The sequence below is a fragment of the Perkinsus marinus genome, assembly GCF_000006405.1.
Source record: "Perkinsus marinus ATCC 50983 genomic scaffold scf_1104296963186, whole genome shotgun sequence".
Lineage (NCBI taxonomy): Eukaryota > Perkinsozoa > Perkinsida > Perkinsidae > Perkinsus > Perkinsus marinus.
The window spans coordinates 1-16076 of NW_003205123.1; the positions used below are offsets into that span (position 1 = coordinate 1).

The 16076-nt window shown below is 50.4% G+C and overlaps 3 protein-coding genes and 2 non-coding genes across 5 annotated transcripts in view; 3 read left to right on the forward strand and 2 right to left on the reverse strand.

The window, feature by feature from the left end:
* Nucleotides 1-4: 4 nt before the first annotated feature.
* Pmar_PMAR023194 (ankyrin repeat domain containing protein) lies at nucleotides 5-4059 on the reverse strand (the record flags this gene model as incomplete). The annotated part of the gene is made up of 20 exons (XM_002771223.1): nucleotides 5-136; nucleotides 875-975; nucleotides 1028-1194; nucleotides 1323-1470; nucleotides 1519-1635; nucleotides 1679-1776; nucleotides 1819-1885; nucleotides 1929-2004; nucleotides 2047-2164; nucleotides 2206-2300; nucleotides 2350-2415; nucleotides 2463-2518; nucleotides 2564-2688; nucleotides 2756-2863; nucleotides 3092-3202; nucleotides 3249-3389; nucleotides 3433-3521; nucleotides 3568-3641; nucleotides 3688-3783; nucleotides 3930-4059. 20 exons carry the CDS (start codon nucleotides 4057-4059, stop codon nucleotides 5-7), a joined length of 2115 nt encoding a protein of 704 aa, XP_002771269.1.
* A 71-nt stretch (nucleotides 4060-4130) lies between these two features.
* Nucleotides 4131-4203, forward strand: Pmar_PMAR023195. The gene has a single exon. It is a non-coding gene; the product is annotated as a tRNA-Asn (tRNA).
* Nucleotides 4204-6509: 2306 nt separating this feature from the next.
* Nucleotides 6510-10343, forward strand: Pmar_PMAR023196 (porphobilinogen deaminase, putative; the record flags this gene model as incomplete). The annotated part of the gene is made up of 13 exons (XM_002771224.1): nucleotides 6510-6623; nucleotides 6775-6886; nucleotides 6932-7067; nucleotides 7112-7244; nucleotides 7287-7435; nucleotides 7536-7653; nucleotides 7695-7762; nucleotides 7808-7991; nucleotides 8042-8137; nucleotides 9260-9404; nucleotides 9452-9585; nucleotides 9787-9933; nucleotides 10177-10343. The coding sequence occupies 13 exons, from the start codon at nucleotides 6510-6512 to the stop codon at nucleotides 10309-10311; spliced, it is 1671 nt and encodes a 556-aa protein (XP_002771270.1). The 3' UTR covers nucleotides 10312-10343.
* Nucleotides 10344-12134: 1791 nt separating this feature from the next.
* Pmar_PMAR023197 lies at nucleotides 12135-12207 on the reverse strand. The gene has a single exon. It is a non-coding gene; the product is annotated as a tRNA-Asn (tRNA).
* A 1758-nt stretch (nucleotides 12208-13965) lies between these two features.
* Pmar_PMAR023198 (ankyrin repeat domain containing protein) overlaps nucleotides 13966-16076 on the forward strand; it is a gene marked incomplete at both ends in the record, with an annotated part of 2977 nt that continues 866 nt past the window's right edge. The window contains 11 exons of the mRNA XM_002771225.1: nucleotides 13966-14004; nucleotides 14057-14151; nucleotides 14193-14310; nucleotides 14353-14428; nucleotides 14472-14538; nucleotides 14581-14678; nucleotides 14722-15037; nucleotides 15166-15335; nucleotides 15388-15513; nucleotides 15563-15716; nucleotides 15764-15825. Of these exons, the coding sequence (XP_002771271.1) occupies nucleotides 13966-14004; nucleotides 14057-14151; nucleotides 14193-14310; nucleotides 14353-14428; nucleotides 14472-14538; nucleotides 14581-14678; nucleotides 14722-15037; nucleotides 15166-15335; nucleotides 15388-15513; nucleotides 15563-15716; nucleotides 15764-15825 (1321 nt within the window). The remainder of the gene's footprint in view (nucleotides 14005-14056; nucleotides 14152-14192; nucleotides 14311-14352; nucleotides 14429-14471; nucleotides 14539-14580; nucleotides 14679-14721; nucleotides 15038-15165; nucleotides 15336-15387; nucleotides 15514-15562; nucleotides 15717-15763; nucleotides 15826-16076) is intronic.

Here is a 16076-nt window from a genome sequence, read left to right on the forward strand (position 1 = left end):
AACATCACTCACCTTTCTTATCTTTGTCACTACACGCGCCTCCAGCACAGATGAGAAGATCAGCCAAGTCCGAGCGGCCCACATCAGCGCAGTGCATCAAGGCTGTCCAACCTCGACTGTCATCAGCATGCTCCAACTGACCATAGCATAGCAGCCATCAATGGGCCAGGACTGCCCTTACTGGGTCGACGTCGTCCACTCGAGAAGCCTCCGTTAAAGTCTTGAGGAAGGCCCGCAGGTTAGCCGCCGTCACTCCTTGGCCCCGTATGAGTAGCATCAGTGCAGAGCGACCCTCTTTGTCAGTCGCCATCAGCCTAACAGAGCTCCTCCTCATCATCCAAGCGACGAGTGATAGGAGAGGACACACGCCGCATTCCTTTCCTCCTCTACTGTGTGTTGATAGATCGCTAATGCCGTCCCTGAGAACCCCCTGGCGCATGCTACAAGGATCTGTCGAGATGAATGACAAATAATAAATACCGGGATGGAGTACAGCGTTCATCCCTCGACTATCGACAATATGAATCGGATGATGACCTTTTACACCCGCCGCGAACACCTTCCTGTTGAGGATCGCCAAACACGATTGAGTCGCTCCACTGAGGGGAAGACTGGAAGGCGAACCTTTGCTGTTGGCGAGACTCACCAGTCAGCTGCATAAAGGAGGGCCGTCTGCCCCTTCGAGGGATCGACATGAGCCGTGATGAGGGAACCCTCGTTGGAGGCTTCCAATGTGTCGATGGCCACCTCTACTGTCGATCGGACATTAGATTTTATGGCGAGTGACAGAAGCGTGTCACCTGTCACCATCCATTAGGACTGGTCAGATAACCTCCTCTGTGGGCCTACCCGTGTAGGATTCCTGATCGACCACCCCTCCGGCCCTGATGAGCATAGCGCAGATTTCGGAGTGCCCCGAAGCTGCTGCAAAATGCAGCGGCGTCCAACCTCTCAGCCGCTGTCGAACATGCACGTCTAAAATGAGTTGTTGAACGATTTGGTTGATCCGATCCTTGGCAAGTCCCACCGGCCCCGGCCTCTAATAATATACCAGCAAGTATAGTGAGGCCCTTGAGGGAGGCCCACATTAACGCCGACATCTTCCCCCTCTCGAGATCATCGTCTAATGTGTCAGGGCAGACACCAGCCTCCAAGCAATCTCGGATCTGCCAAGCCTCCTTCCTCCTCCTTAACCTGCCGCGGCGACTCACCAGTCCAACTTGTCCCTTTTGCTCATCCGCTGGTACCCCGCATGTCTTCACGATGTATAATAGTCTATTACGACGACCACTACGACGAGGCAGCCGTCATCACCGTCCCACCTCTTCGTGGCCTCGACTAGGTTGAGCAGTTCCGTACGGATCTTCAGTAGTGCCTCCTTCTTGGCCGTCAGCTCCTCCTCCTCCTCTGACTGCTGCTGCTGCTCATCATCCAAATAGAGCAGATCCACGGCGAGTCGAGGATCAGCGCCTGTGGAGACCTCAGATGGAGACCTCCTGCTGATATATTTCACATCACCTCTCGCAAGAAGTAACTTCACGGCATCCATTGATCCATCCAAGGTCGACTTCAATAGTCTCATCCAATGTGTGAGGTTGTCGGCACCATATTCAATAGCATCAGCGTCGAGTCTATCTACCATAACAGCCCTGATAGGAGCAGACCAACGATGACTTACTCGGCTCTTGAGTGATGGAATCCCGACCTTCGTCATCATCAACAACACCAGCTGCAATCAGCTGCCTCATACCAACTATGTCGCTCTTCTTGGCCAGCCTAAGGAGGAACCTCCAAGACTACAGCCCAACTCGAGTGTACCTCCAAAGCTGACGATCAACGCAAGAGGCTGCGTGTAGCCACTCAATGGCCTTCAACTGACGCTCGACTACAGCAGACGAGTCGAGGCAATCGCTACGACCACGACTCACCAGCTTCTACCGGCGTCTGACCCCAATGGTCTCTCATGTCAAGACGGCATCCAAACTCCCGGACCAGTATCATCACCTAGAAGATCTCCGAAGCACAGATGGTAGTAGTATCGCTCACCGTGCTCAGCTTGCCTTGTCGAGCCGCCCAGTGCAAGGCGGTCTGACCCTCCACATCCTGGGTGTCGACTCCTCCATCATGGTCATCACCTTCCAGTCCTCCAATGGTAACCTTATCTCTGAACATAAGGCTGCCAACACTAACGTTTACAGACCCTACGAGTGGCTTATAGTGGCAGCCAGGAGCCTCACACAGTCGTCATGTCCATGGACGGCGGCCCAGTGCAACGGAGTCCATCCTCGACAGTCGGGGTGCTGAAAAGGGAGGACCATCCAAACGTTGGAGGGGGAAAGCTGTTCTTACTCCGACATCGGCTTTGGCTTCAACCAGTAATTTGGCCATACTTGTATCTCCTCGTCGACTGGCGACCTGATAGCGAGTGGAAACAAAACGCAGCCCTTCAAAGAGGCTCCTACTGAGAGAGCGGTCATTTGCTCTTCATTCGATGGAGCATCTATGAGCAGGTGAGGACCTACAAATGCTCTTACTATGGATTGAACCTGGGACCTATCGATACCCTCAGCAGCTTCAGACCGACGCAAACTGTCGTGTCGTGCGAGGATCCTCAACAAGCTCTCGTTGTCCTCTCCTTGACGATGGGCCGCGATCATCGCCAATGACCAGCCGAACTCATCACGGCACCTGTAAGGGCATCACTTCACGACTGCCATCCGTAGAGGCAACCCCAGCGGGTCTCAGGACCACTCACTCCGCGATCTTCTCTCGATCGACGTCCTGCAGGAGAATATCAAATGCTATTGAGTCTCCCTTGCGGCACGCGACAATAACGGCTTCCTCGTCTAGCAGTTTGTTGTAGCTACAAGAATATTCCAACTTGACAGACGCCACGTGAAACTACGCGGGGGGTGGGCCCGAATCCCGATTGAGTTGAGGTTTATCTATTATCCTCGAGGCCCTCCCACTCGGCACTCTCGACTCCCTTCTACTCTTCGCAACAACTGATCGTCTGCTTGGCCGACGCCCTATCGGGCTGAGTAGCAGATGAGTATTGACATGCTACAGACGGCGCGGATTATTCGATTACTTTTGGGTGCCGCTTCGACGCTTTATACCAAAGCCTTCGGTATGACTAAAACTCACCTTCGTCGACATTGCCGGAGAAACAGAGTTCCATCGATTGAAGTCTGTTGATTGACTAACACAGCGAATGCATAATACGGAAACGTGTAGTAACGTGTCACCAATAGAGATGCATTCGGCCTCCTTCTATCACTGGCTTTACAGGCACGACTTCGTTAACGTCGGCCATACGCCATACCCGCCCATCAGCTACGATCGGTACAAAGTTGTCTTCAGATGGATTAGCAGAATCAGGCTCATACCTAGCGAGGGGCTGAATAAAGGGAGGGAGGCTGAGCGCCATACACCATGCCGGCCTCCATGATGACCATATGTTCTGCTACAGGGCCAACCTCACTCGCTGATGGGTCGGGATCAGTTCGACTGCCGAATAACTGAGGAATCGGGTCTCAGGACCCATCCTGAAGAGACCTGCCTCACCGCTTCCCCGTGACGGTCTTCGACCCAATAGGACTCTCTTACACTAACCGCAACGTGCATCCTGGCGACCAAACCTAGGCAGTCTATGGTCTAAAGTAATTGTCAACGCCTGACTCTCACCGGCCTCCCTGGCGAGTTGAATAGCGTCTCGGAAGGTGTGCCGCTGCTCCGTGCAGTAGCGATTTCCATAAAGCCGAAATAAGTCCATCTGTGGATCTGACGGATACACACTGTCCCAATGGCTCAAGTTCGAGACGTGCCTCGGATAGTCGATTTGGGAGTAGAAAATTCCGACACGGAGGGATATGACGCGACGCGATGAGAGCCCTCACGCCAAGACGAGGAGCAAGGTGAAGTCTCACTCGTTTCCTTAGTCCCGGCTATCCAAAACTGCTTGTCTACGCGTGATCCCACGAACTTGTGGATCTTGAAACTGTGGCAAATATCGCCTGAGAGAATATACAAATGCCCGAAAGCACCAATAGGAAACATGTGCAAATTCAACTACAAATTCATCGAATGCTTTCAAGTATCGAAGTGCAGAAGAACAACATAAATTCACGGCTCCGCTAGCTCAGTAGGCAGAGCGTGTGGCTGTTAACCACAAGGTCGGTGGTTCGAACCCATCGTGGAGCGCTTTTCAAATAGGGCTCGGTATTTATATCGTCATGATAAGAACTGATGCAAGTTGAGACGAGAGCTCTCATATCCTTATCACGTGCCAAGGATGAGCTACTCCGCGTCATAGCAATAAAAGAAAGCGTCGACGCGAGAAAGTGTACTCGCATTCCCTCCAGGAGTTGAGTCCACACCGCTACCCTACCCCGCCTTGCCTCCGAGAGTACTCCTTGTATGTACTCCTCCATAGCGGGTGTAAAGCAGCCGAAATCACCTTTATCAATATCCCCAGAGCCTGGTCAGAACTGATCAAGTCAATGGTGAATTAGGAAGCTCACTTGCGAGGTCTGACAGCCTTTCGAGACAATGGTGTGCATCTTGTATGATTCCCTGAGGAGAGTTGAGGTGGCCACTACATTACGTGATTCACCCCCACAGAACTCCACAAGAGTTCCCATTCGAAGGAATAGGAAGAAGCAGCATTTGGCCATACACATGACATACCTTCTGCCAGCCCGTGTGGAACCATTTAGAAAAGCGCGTCTTCATGAACAAGCTCGGAGCAATCTCATGGAGCTCCGACACAACACTGCACGATGCATTGGCAGAGAGCTTATTGAGGAAGTGCATCCATGGGATGAACTCTGCCAGAGAAGTCGGCCCAATAGGAGCGACATCTGGTTCAATTAAAACTGCAATCAGTACATCCCTACTGGGAATGAACTACGAATGATGACTCGTCCAACGAACTCAACATATGTCAAGTAGCACAAGGGAGTTGCATAAGGAACTCTGTCGACCACACAGCGAGCTGATGTAAAACAACCTTTAAAATTTCACGCTATCGCCACCACTATGAATGAACTCCCCCAGTGCTGACGACTACATTAGCGTCGGATGCGTTCCAATGATTCGCCTCAGTAGACGATGGTTTCGTTCGGGTACGCCAAAAGGTATGACGTCATAACTTGATGACGTCATCGGATATTCCCTGAGTGCCCCTCCCCTTCCATGACTACTCGAATGTACCCTCGAGGACGGGGGAGTTCGACCCTCGGCCCTCACCCGGCATCCGCCGTATGCTGCAACGACGAGAATCAGCTCATGCTCACTTTCTCGTCATTCCCATCGGCCGTCTTGAAGTACAGACCTTTGCTCCGGGGTGGATGTTACGGATTGAAGATCGTTCGACACCATAACATGAATACGCGATATCAGACTTACAACTATCTCCATCGTGACCGTCCACCAACACTCCTTCTTCACTGAATCTTAGTAGTAATTCCGCTTTCCCGATAAGTACATATTCATCCGGACGTGTGCAGAACTCTCACTCAGATAGGGTGTTCTTATCTCCGACGCGATATAACCACCAAGTTGCATATCCCTTCATTGCTGATGAGAACGAACTCACGAAAAGGTAAAAACCCCATTCCCACCCTTCCTGTGGAATGCACAGCTTTAAACCGGGCCCGCAATACTTGTTTTTAATGGCAACTATATTTCGGAATTCATATCCGATTGACTGCGGTACATCAATGGTGATATGGGCTCGTATAAAAATATTCCTATTCGTTTTATCCCTTTACTACCCAATAGGACTAAAGCCCGGCCGCAACTTTTCATTATAATCGAACGTTTCCAGAAGGATTCGTGGAGATTATTGTCGAATCGTACAAGGCAAGCCGAGGTTTTCGATAAGTGGGGTGCGAACATCAATTATATCTTCTATGCCGAACGAGACGTAAGTTGCGCCTGCCTGCTGATGGAAGAATTTCCATTTTCATCGCGCCACAAATACACTGCGCATGATGCAATCGTGACAGGACTATAATTCTTGAACATGTATGAGCGCAAGCCGTTAGACTGTTAGGGTGTGACGATGGAGGTATGAGGTTCGATTCCTCGTATCTACATTTACACGAGTCATATGTCATGAGCAACCTTGAAGTTTGGAGTCGGTCGCTATCTGGGTCAGTTTGTCCGAAGAAGCGGCCGTGGAACACATTTTCTCTCCATCAATGATCATAAGAAGGGGTTCTCGACCTCCCTGATCAATGTGAGATGAGTTTCCATCGCCGTTTCCGACTTCGATGCAGCTCTGCTTTTATGATGGACACTATACCTCACGAAGGGCTGCACTACTCGGTGCCGCTGCTCTGTGGTGTCTTCACGTGCCAACAGGCGGAATGGAATTAAGGATGCCGGCTTCGATAATATTCGACAATACTCTCTATGAATCCTTTGGGGAACGTTTGTTTATAATGAATAAGTTGCGACCGGGCTTTAGTCCTATTGGGTAGTAAATTGAATTTATAATAATAATGTCAAGAGTAGCGGAGCCTAGTGTACTCCACATTGGGTCCCGACGCAGTGATTTAGCCCGGCTACAGACTTTGATGATTGCAGACTTGCTGCAGGATGAGATGGGGGTTAAGGTGATGCTCAATGATGGGGTCTTTTCTCCGTGCCACTTCGTATGCAAATCATGTTCCGCGAGGTATCTCGTCCCTGTCATAGGCGCTTTTCACGTCGGTTTACGTCCATCCCAGATCGGACCTACGAACAGTCTCGGGCTCTGGTCATCAGGTTGAATGTCATTACCGCGAAGCCCCGGGTGATACGAATTTAAAAGATCCGCTTTGGAAGATGCCGGAGACCGGTGTCTTCACCAGTTTCTTACGCGATGGGCTTATGAATGGTAAATTGGTCAAACGAGTTTAATAAGTTCCTCTTCATCCCACAGGTGCCTTCGATTTGGTGGTCCATTCATGGAAAGATCTTCCCTTGGCTGAGGAGTCCGGTACAACAGTAGTAGCCACACTGCCACGAGCCGACCCCAGGGACTTACTCCTCATACGTCGAGATGCTATCGAGGAAATGTGAGCAGTGCTGAATTGGTGTGTGGGTAGGCTGAGGCCCTTAGGACATCAGAAGGAGGCAAATTGATTGTGTTATCATCGTCCCCTCGACGACAGTTCAACTTAACACCTTTCCTGGAGAGTGTGGTTCCTGGGGTCACCTCAGTTCAGTTCCGAGACGTCCGGGGGAACATCCAGGTGCAGCCGATGGGTTCCTCACCATATGAAGGCCTCCTTCAGACTCGTATGAAGAAGTTGATGGACCCGACCATACACGACGAGAGTCTTGGTTGTCGTCCCCACGGCTTGGTGGTTGCTAAGGCAGCAGTGGACAGGTTTATACGCAGTACGAGAGAGGAGTTCAAAGAGAGTCGGCAACTCGTACAGGGGTAAGGCTCTTATAATGGACGACGAAATTGTTGTTGCATATTTCTACCCTAAGAATCTTCATAACATATATTCCACTTGTAGAGATGGTCTTGTGTGTAGATACATATCTGAGTGCCGCTGTATGGTATTGCCTTTGTCTGCTAACCCCACTGCTGCAGCCCAGGGAGCCTTGGGTATTGAGGTCAGTACGGCACCGGAGAAGGAGCATGTTAGGAAGGTACTGCCGTTAGCCTCCCTTTGTTATGATGTGATTGGTAGATTGTGAGGAGTCTCAATGATCGGAGTACATTCGATGCGGCGTCGAAAGAAAAGGAGCTTTTGAATTCGTGAGGAGGGGAGGATACCTCAGACAATTATATGCGTCGTGGAAGATACGGTGGAGGTTGCCATCAGAAGATCGGCTGTACCATCCTTCCTCGACAATATGGAGATGTGTTGTTCTTATGTGGCCGAACTGATAATGGATTGGACCTTCTAGACCGGCACATCAAGCCAAGGATACCTCTACTAGAGGACTTACATCTGAGGGAAGGAGAAGACCCTCCGCCCCTGCAGGTGAGGAGGGGGGGCAGATGGTTTTCTTGAATTACATTGTTGCTGTTCAGGTTGGTGGCGCTGGTGGATTGTCTTTATTCGATAGGGAAGAGGATCCCCAGGCCGGTGGGAAGCTCATTGAAGCACTCAGGAAGGGAGATCGTGAGGTGGGGTGATGCCTGTGTTTAGTGGGGCCGTCTTGATTCGAAACTCTCCAATCTTGGGGAATTCTCCTTCCTTGTCTGTTCTTCCCCTTTGAAGACCTGCTGTTGCCCTCGTAAAGGGAATTCCAAAACTTCGTGATCAACTTTGAAATCTTGCTGTTTCGCGACCAACGATTTTCGTACTGCCAATTTTAATGGAATTATGAAATATCAACAATGACCTCCTATGAAATTGACCTTTCACTCCGCCACCACTTGACGTCGTGCATCAAGAAGGCCCCTGACCACAGAAATCTTTCCCTCTTCGGAAACAGCTTGTCCAGGGGTTATCGACCACCCCGACTAACATGGATCGCATTCCAAGGTTGTTTTCTATGGTCTTGATCGATGAGTTTTACCCTAGTGATATGAAGAACACTAGTGAAAAACATATATCGCGACTACTACATAGGGCGAATCTCGCATTTTTCACGGAGTTTTACGCCACTTCACGTAAAACGGGTGGAACTCCATTGATACTTCCCCACAATCGTTAGATGATAATAGGAGGGGCACAACAAGTTGATAATCAGCTGAAGGTCTAACTCCAATCTTGTAGGGTTCGTGCTCAATGATATCTTATATAATTTCACTAAATTCTTCAGAAGATTTTTCGATAAAAAAACTGTAAAATTTCAGAGTCGGTCTCGACGTTTTGGGACTCCCTTGATAATCAAAGATAACCCCAATTCCGGAAACCAGACACACGTCGCTTCGCCGCTGAAAGGGACAGTTATCACACGGCGCACAAATCTAGATCAGCTCGCAGAGTGGAGTGATGCGTAGATAGTGCTTCCATTTTGCTATCCCGACGCGACATCCTAGCAATCTTGCGAGTGCTGTCTTCAAGTCCGACTCTGCGTGGACCATCCTAATCCGTCTCTAGGCTCACTTGTTTCAAGTGTGGTAGTCTAAGAATGTTAACTCGGATCGTTAACCAGGATCCATATTTGACTGAACTATCTAAATGCGCATTGGACATGGACGTCTGCCCCAGTGATAGGGTATCCTTGTGGAGGATAAACCATCACGACATCAATTCAACTCGACATACCCTGTCGAGGAGTAGTTGGGTGATCTCATTAGGTGGGCCTTTGGATTGCCAAAGCATCGGCTTTACCGTCGTCCCCTACCACTCTAATAGAGTCCATCAATGAGCTCAATGTCCCAGTATGGGTTGCCGGCACCACCACTTGGAGGCACCTCGCTAAGCGTGGCCTCTGGTGCACTGGTATGGCCATCATCATCATCATGACAATCCTTATGTAGGTTATGTAGGTACGGCCGATGGTCTGGGGGAGAAGGAAGATCCTGATATCTCCGCTATTGCTCCAACCCTCAAGAGGTGGATAAAAGTCACACACTGTGACGCTGGTGAACGGCAACATGTTTCGAGTGGAGAGGCTCATCGGGTGAGCAGTCGGGACGATGTGTAGCCTTACGACTCACCATCATTACATATGCCCTGTTAGAGGAGTATCCCTCAGTTAACACGTAATTATCCTAATTGCCCCGAGTCGAATACACGGTCGTTAGTGAATCGCATATGCAATGCTCGTGTGATGGTCATCCAAATAGGCGATTGTCGTTGGCAGTAATGGTATTACTCTCAGAAGGATACACTCGGCACATACACTCTAAAGTCAAAGTATACCCCTCAAACCTGTCCCTCTGATCTTAAGACGGCCACACATATATTCTGGGGAAGCGGCTCTGCGTATGCCGAGGCAGTGAGGTTGGTAGAAGACCTCAACAACAGAGTAAGGCAGGTGTCTGGTGGACGATGTGGGGGCGATTGTCTTGTCGGTGAAGGGGGAAGGACGACTCTATTGTGCTCAAATATAAACATAGTGTTCAATACGACATATTGAAGAATTGATAATAATCCAGCACAGTTGCCACTTGTATAGTCAACGAATAATGCAAACAGTAGAGTTACTCCAATGGTAGTTACGACAATTATCCTCTTCTCGAGTTGACTGCACCCTCCGACCTCCCCTCAGGTTGAAGTCCATGGTTGCGGTCCCGGCCATACATTTGATGCCCTGCGGGATGCCGGCATTCCGGAAGAGAGAATAGTTATTGTTCTCAACTTCTCGGAGTTTGTCGATAGAGTGTATAAGCCGAAGACTCGATAGTGAAGGATTAGAATCTTCCCATTCCTCGATTAGTTTGACAGAAGTCTTAGGACGCTATCATGCTTACTCGTGATTTGAACTTGTGTTCTCAATTAGATGATATTTCGAGATTATGTGGTTACTGTTCACGCTCATCATTTGAGGCTTACTTCGGCCACTCACTCGTTATGGAATCGATCAATTTTGAAACCTCCCAATATCCCTTTTATTGTAGAAGGGGTTTGGAAGGTAATGTTCATCCTCAAGCGATCTCGTGAATGAAGATAGAAGGATGAAACGAATAGGAATATTTTTATACGAGCCCATATCGCCATTGATGTACCGCAGTTAATCGGATATGAATTCCGAAATATAGTTGCCAGTGAGAACAAGTATTGCGGGCCCGGTTTGAAGGTGTGCATTCCACAGGGAGTGTGGGGCTGGGGTTTTTACCTTTTTGTGAGTTCGTTCTCATCAGCAATGAAGGGATATGCAACTTGGTGGTTATATCGCGTCAGAGATAAGAACACCCTATCTGAGTGAGAGTCCTGCACACGTCCGGATGAATATGTACTTATCGAAAAAGCGGAATTACTACTAAGATTCAGTGAAGAAGGAGTGCTTGCGGACAGTCATAATGGAGATAGTTGTAAGTCTGATATCGCGTATTAATGTTATGGTGTCGAACGATCTTCAATCCGTAACATCCACCCCGGAGCAAAAGTCTGTACTTCAAGATGGCCGATGGGAATGGCGAGAAAGTGAGCATGAGCTGATTCTCGTGGCTGCAACATACGCGGATGCCGGGTGAGGGCCGAGGGTCGAACTCCCCCGCCTTCGAGGGTACACTCGAGTCGTCATGGGAGGGGAGGGGCACTCAGGGAATATCCGATGACGTCATACCTCCTGGCATACCCGAACGAAACCACCGTCTACTGAGGCGAATTCTTGGAACGCACCTGACGCTAATGCAGTCGTCGGCACTGAGGGAGTTCATTCATAGTGGTGGCAGATAGCGTGAAATTTCAAAGGTTGTATTACATCAGCTCGCTGTGTAGTCGACAATGCAGTTCCTAATGCAACTCCCTTGTGCTACTTGACATATGTTGAGTTTCTTGGACGAGTCATCATTCGTAGTTCATTCCCATTAGGGCTGTACTGATTGCAGTTTTAAATTCGACCAGATGTCGCTCCTATTGGGCCGACCTTCTCTGGCAGAGTTCATCCCATGGATGCACTTCATCAATAAGCTCTCTGCCAATGCATCGTGCAGTGTTGTGTCGGAGCTCCATGAGATTGCTCCGAGCTTGTTCATGAAGACGCGCTTTTCTAAATGGTTCCACACGGGCTGGCAGAAGGTATGTCATGGGTATGGCCAAGTGCTGCTTCTTCCTATTCCTTCGAATGGGAACTCTTGTGGAGTTCTGTGCGGGTGAATCACGTAATGTAGTGGCCACCTCGACTGTCCTCAGGGAATCATACAAGATGCACAATATTGTCTCGAAAGGCTGTCAGACCTCGCAAGTGAGCTTCCTAATTTACCATTGACCTGATCAGTTCTGAACAGACTCTGGGGATATTAAAAAAGGTGATTTCGGCTGCTTTACACCCGCTATGGAGGAGTACATACAAGCAGTACTCTCGGAGGCAAGGCGGGGTAGGGTAGCGGTGTGGACTCAACTCCTGGAGGGAATGCGAGTATACTTTCTCGCGTCGACGCTTTCTTTTATTGCTATGACGCGGAGTAGCTCATCCTTGGCACGTGATAAGGATATGAGAGCTCTCGTCTCAACTTGCAGCAGTTCTTATCCTGAGGATATAAATACCGAGACCTATTTGAAAAGCGCTCCACGATGGGTTCGAACCACCGACCTTGTGGTTAACAGCCACACGCTCTGCCTACTGAGCTAGCGGAGCCGTGAATTTATGTTGTTCTTCTGCACTTCGATACTTGAAAGCATTCGATAAATTTGTAGTTGGATTTGCACATGTTTCCTAATGATGCTTCCGCGAATTTGTCTATTCTCTCAGGCGATATTTGCCACAGTTTCAAGATCCACAAGTTCGTGGGGTCACGCGTAGACAAGCAGTTTTGGATAGCCGGGACTAAGGAAACGAGTAAGACTTATCCTTGCTCCTCGTCTTGGCGTGAGGGCTCTCATCGCGTCGCGTCATATCCCTCCGTGTCGGAATTTTCTACGCCCAAATCGACTATCCGAGGCACATCTCGAACTTGAGCCATTGGGACAGTGTGTATCCGTCAGATCCACAGATGGACTTATTTCGGCTTTACGGCAATCGCTACTGCACGGAGCAGCGGCACACCTTCCGAGACGCTATTCAACTCGCCAGGGAGGCCGGTGAGAGTCAGTCGTCGACAATTAGTTTAGACCATAGACTGCCTAGGTTTGGTCGCCAGGATGCACGTTGCGGTTAGTGTACGAGAGTCCTATTGGGTAGAAGACCGGCACGGGGAAGCGGTGGGGCAGGTCTCTTCAGGATGGTTCCTGAGACCCGATTCCTCAGTTATTCGGCAGTCGAACTGATCCCGACCCATCAGCGAGCGAGGTTGGCCCTGTAGCAGAACATATGGTCATCATGGAGGCCGGCATGGTGTATGGCGTTCAGCCTCCCTCCCTTTATTCAGCCCCTCGCTAGGTATGAGCCTGATTCTGCTAATCCATCTGAAGACAACTTTGTACCGATCGTAGCTGATGGACGGGTATGGCGTATGGCCGACGTGAACGAAGTCGTGCCTGTAAAGCCAGTGATAGAAGGAGGCCGAATGCATCTCTATTGGTGACACGTTACTACACGCTTCCGTATTATGCATTCGCTGTGTTGGTCAATCAACCTATGGATCAACCAATCGACCTCAATCTATGGAGCTCTGTTTCTACGGCAATGTCGACGAAGGTGAGTTTTAGTCATACCGAAGGCTTTGGTATAAAGCGTCGCAGCGCCACCCAAAAGTAATCGAATAATCCGCGCCGTCTGTAGCATGTCAATACTCATCTGCTACTCAGCCCGATCGGGCGTCGGCCAAGCAGACGATCAGTTGTTGCAAAGAGTAGAAGGGAGTCGAGAGTGCCGAGTGGGAGGGCCTCGAGGATAATAGAGAAACCTCAACTCAATCGGGATTCGGGCCCACCCCCCGCGTAGTTTCACGTGGCGTCTGTCAAATTGAAATATATTTGTAGCTACAACAAACCGCTAGACGAAGAAGCCGTTATTGTCGCGTGCCGTAAGGGAGACTCAATAGCATTTGATATTCTCCTGCAGGACGTCGATCGAGAGAAGATCGCGGAGTGAGTGGTCCTGAGACCCGCTGGGGTTGCCTCTACGGACGGCAGTCGTGAAGTGGTACCCTTACAGGTGCCGTGATGAGTCCGGCTGGTCATTGGCGATGATCGCGGCCCATCGTCAAGGAGAGGACAACGAGAGCTTGTTGAGGATCCTCACACGACACGACAGTTTGCATTGGTTTGAAGCTGCTGAGGGTATCGATAGGTCCCAGGTTCAATCCATAGTAAGAGCATTTGTAGGTCCTCACCTGCTCATAGATGCTCCATCGAATGAAGAGCGAATGACCGCCCTCTCGGTAGGAGCCTCCTTGAAGGGCTGCGTTTTGTTTCCACTCGCCATCAGGTCGCCAGTCGACGAGGAGATACAAGTATGGCCAAATTACTGGTTGAAGCCAAAGCCGATGTCAGAGTAAAACTGAACAGCTTCCCCCTCCAACGTTTGGATGGTCCTCCCTTTTCAGCACCCCGACTGTCGAGGATGGACTCCGTTGCACTGGGCCGCCGTCCATGGACATGACGACTGTGTGAGGCTCCTGGCTGCCACTATAAGCCACTCGTAGGGTCTGCACACGTTAGTGTCGGCAGCCTTACGTTCAGGGATGAGGTTACCATTGGAGGAGTGGAAACTGATGACCATAATGGAGGAGTCGACACCCAGGATGTGGAGGGTCAGACCGCCTTGCACTGGGCGGCTCGACAAGGCAAGCTGAGCACGGTGAGCGATACTACTACCATTTGTGCTTTGGAGGTCTTCTAGGTGATGATACTGGTACGGGAGTTTGGATGCCGTCTTGACATGAGAGACCTTTGGGGTCAGACGCCGGTAGAAGCTGGTGAGTCGTGGTCGTGGCGATTGCCTCGACTCGTCTGTTGTAGTCGAGCGTCAGTTGAAGGCCATTGAGTGGCTACACGCAGCCTCTTGCGTTGATCGTCAGCTTTGGAGGTACACTCGAGGTGGACTGTAGTCTCAAAGACCCCTGCTTAGGCTGGCCAAGAAGAGCGACATAGTTGGTATGAGGCAGCTGATTGCAGCTGGTGTTGTTGATGATGACGAAGGTCGGGACTTCATCACTCAAGAGCCGAGTAAGTCATCGTTGGTCTGCTCCCATCAGGGCTGTTATGGTAGATAGACTCGACGCTGATGCTATTGAGTATGGTGCCGACAACCACACACATTGGATGAGACTATTGAAGTCGACCTTGGATGGATCAATGGATGCCGTGAAGTTACTTCTTGCGAGAGGTGATGTGAAATACATCAGCAGGAGGTCCCCCCCTGAGGTCTCCACAGGCGCTGATCCTCGACTCGCCGTGGATCTGCTCTATTTGGATGATGAGCAGCAGCAGCAACAGTCAGAGGAGGAGCTGACGGGTATGGCCAAGAAGGAGGCACTACTGAAGATCCGTACGGAACTGCTCAACCTAGTCGAGGCCACGAAGAGGTGGGACGGTGATGACGGCTGCCTCGTCGTAGTGGTCGTCGTAATAGACTATTATACATCGTGAAGACTTGCGGGGTATCAGCGGATGAGCAAGAGGGACAAGTTGGACTGGTGAGTCGCCGCGGCAGGTTAAGGAGGAGGAGGAAGGAGGCTTGGCAGATCCGAGATTGCTTGGAGGCTGGTGTCTGCCCTGACACATTAGACGATGATCTCGAGAGGGGGAAGATGTCGGCGTTAATGTGGGCCTCCCTCAGGGGCCTCACTATACTTGCTGGTATATTATTAGAGGCCGGGGCCGGTGGGACTCGCCAAGGATCGGATCAACCAAATCGTTAAACAACTCATTTTAGACGTGCATGTTCGACAGCGGCTGGGCGGCTGGACGCCGCTGCATTTTGCAGCAGCTTCAGGGCACTCCGAAATCTGCGCTATGCTCATCAGGGCCGGAGGGGTGGTCGATCAGGAATCCTTCAGGGGTAGGCCCACAGAGGAGGTTATCTGACCAATCCTAATGGATGGTGATAGGTGACACGCTTCTGTCACTCGCCATAAAATCTAATGTCCGATCGACAGTAGAGGTGGCCATTGACACATTGGAAGCCTCCAACGAGGGTTCCCTCATCACGGCTCATGTCGATCCCTCGAAGGGGCAGACGGCCCTCCTTTATGCAGCTGACTGGTGAGTCTCGCCAACAGCAAAGGTTCGCCTTTCAGTCTTCCCCTCAGTGGAGCGACTCAATCGTGTTTGGCGATCCTCAACAGGAAGGTGTTCGCGGCGGGTGTAAAAGGTCATCATCCGATTCACGTTGTCGATAGTCGAGGGATGAACGCTGTACTCCATCCTGGTATTTATTATTTGTCATTCATCTCGACAGATCCTTGTAGCATGCGCCGGGGGGTTCTCAGGGACGGCATTAGCGATCTATCAACACACAGTAGAGGAGGAAAGGAATGCGGCGTGTGTCCTCTCCTATCACCCGTCGCTTGGATGATGAGGAGGAGCTCTGTTAGGCTGATGGCGACTGACAAAGAGGGTCGC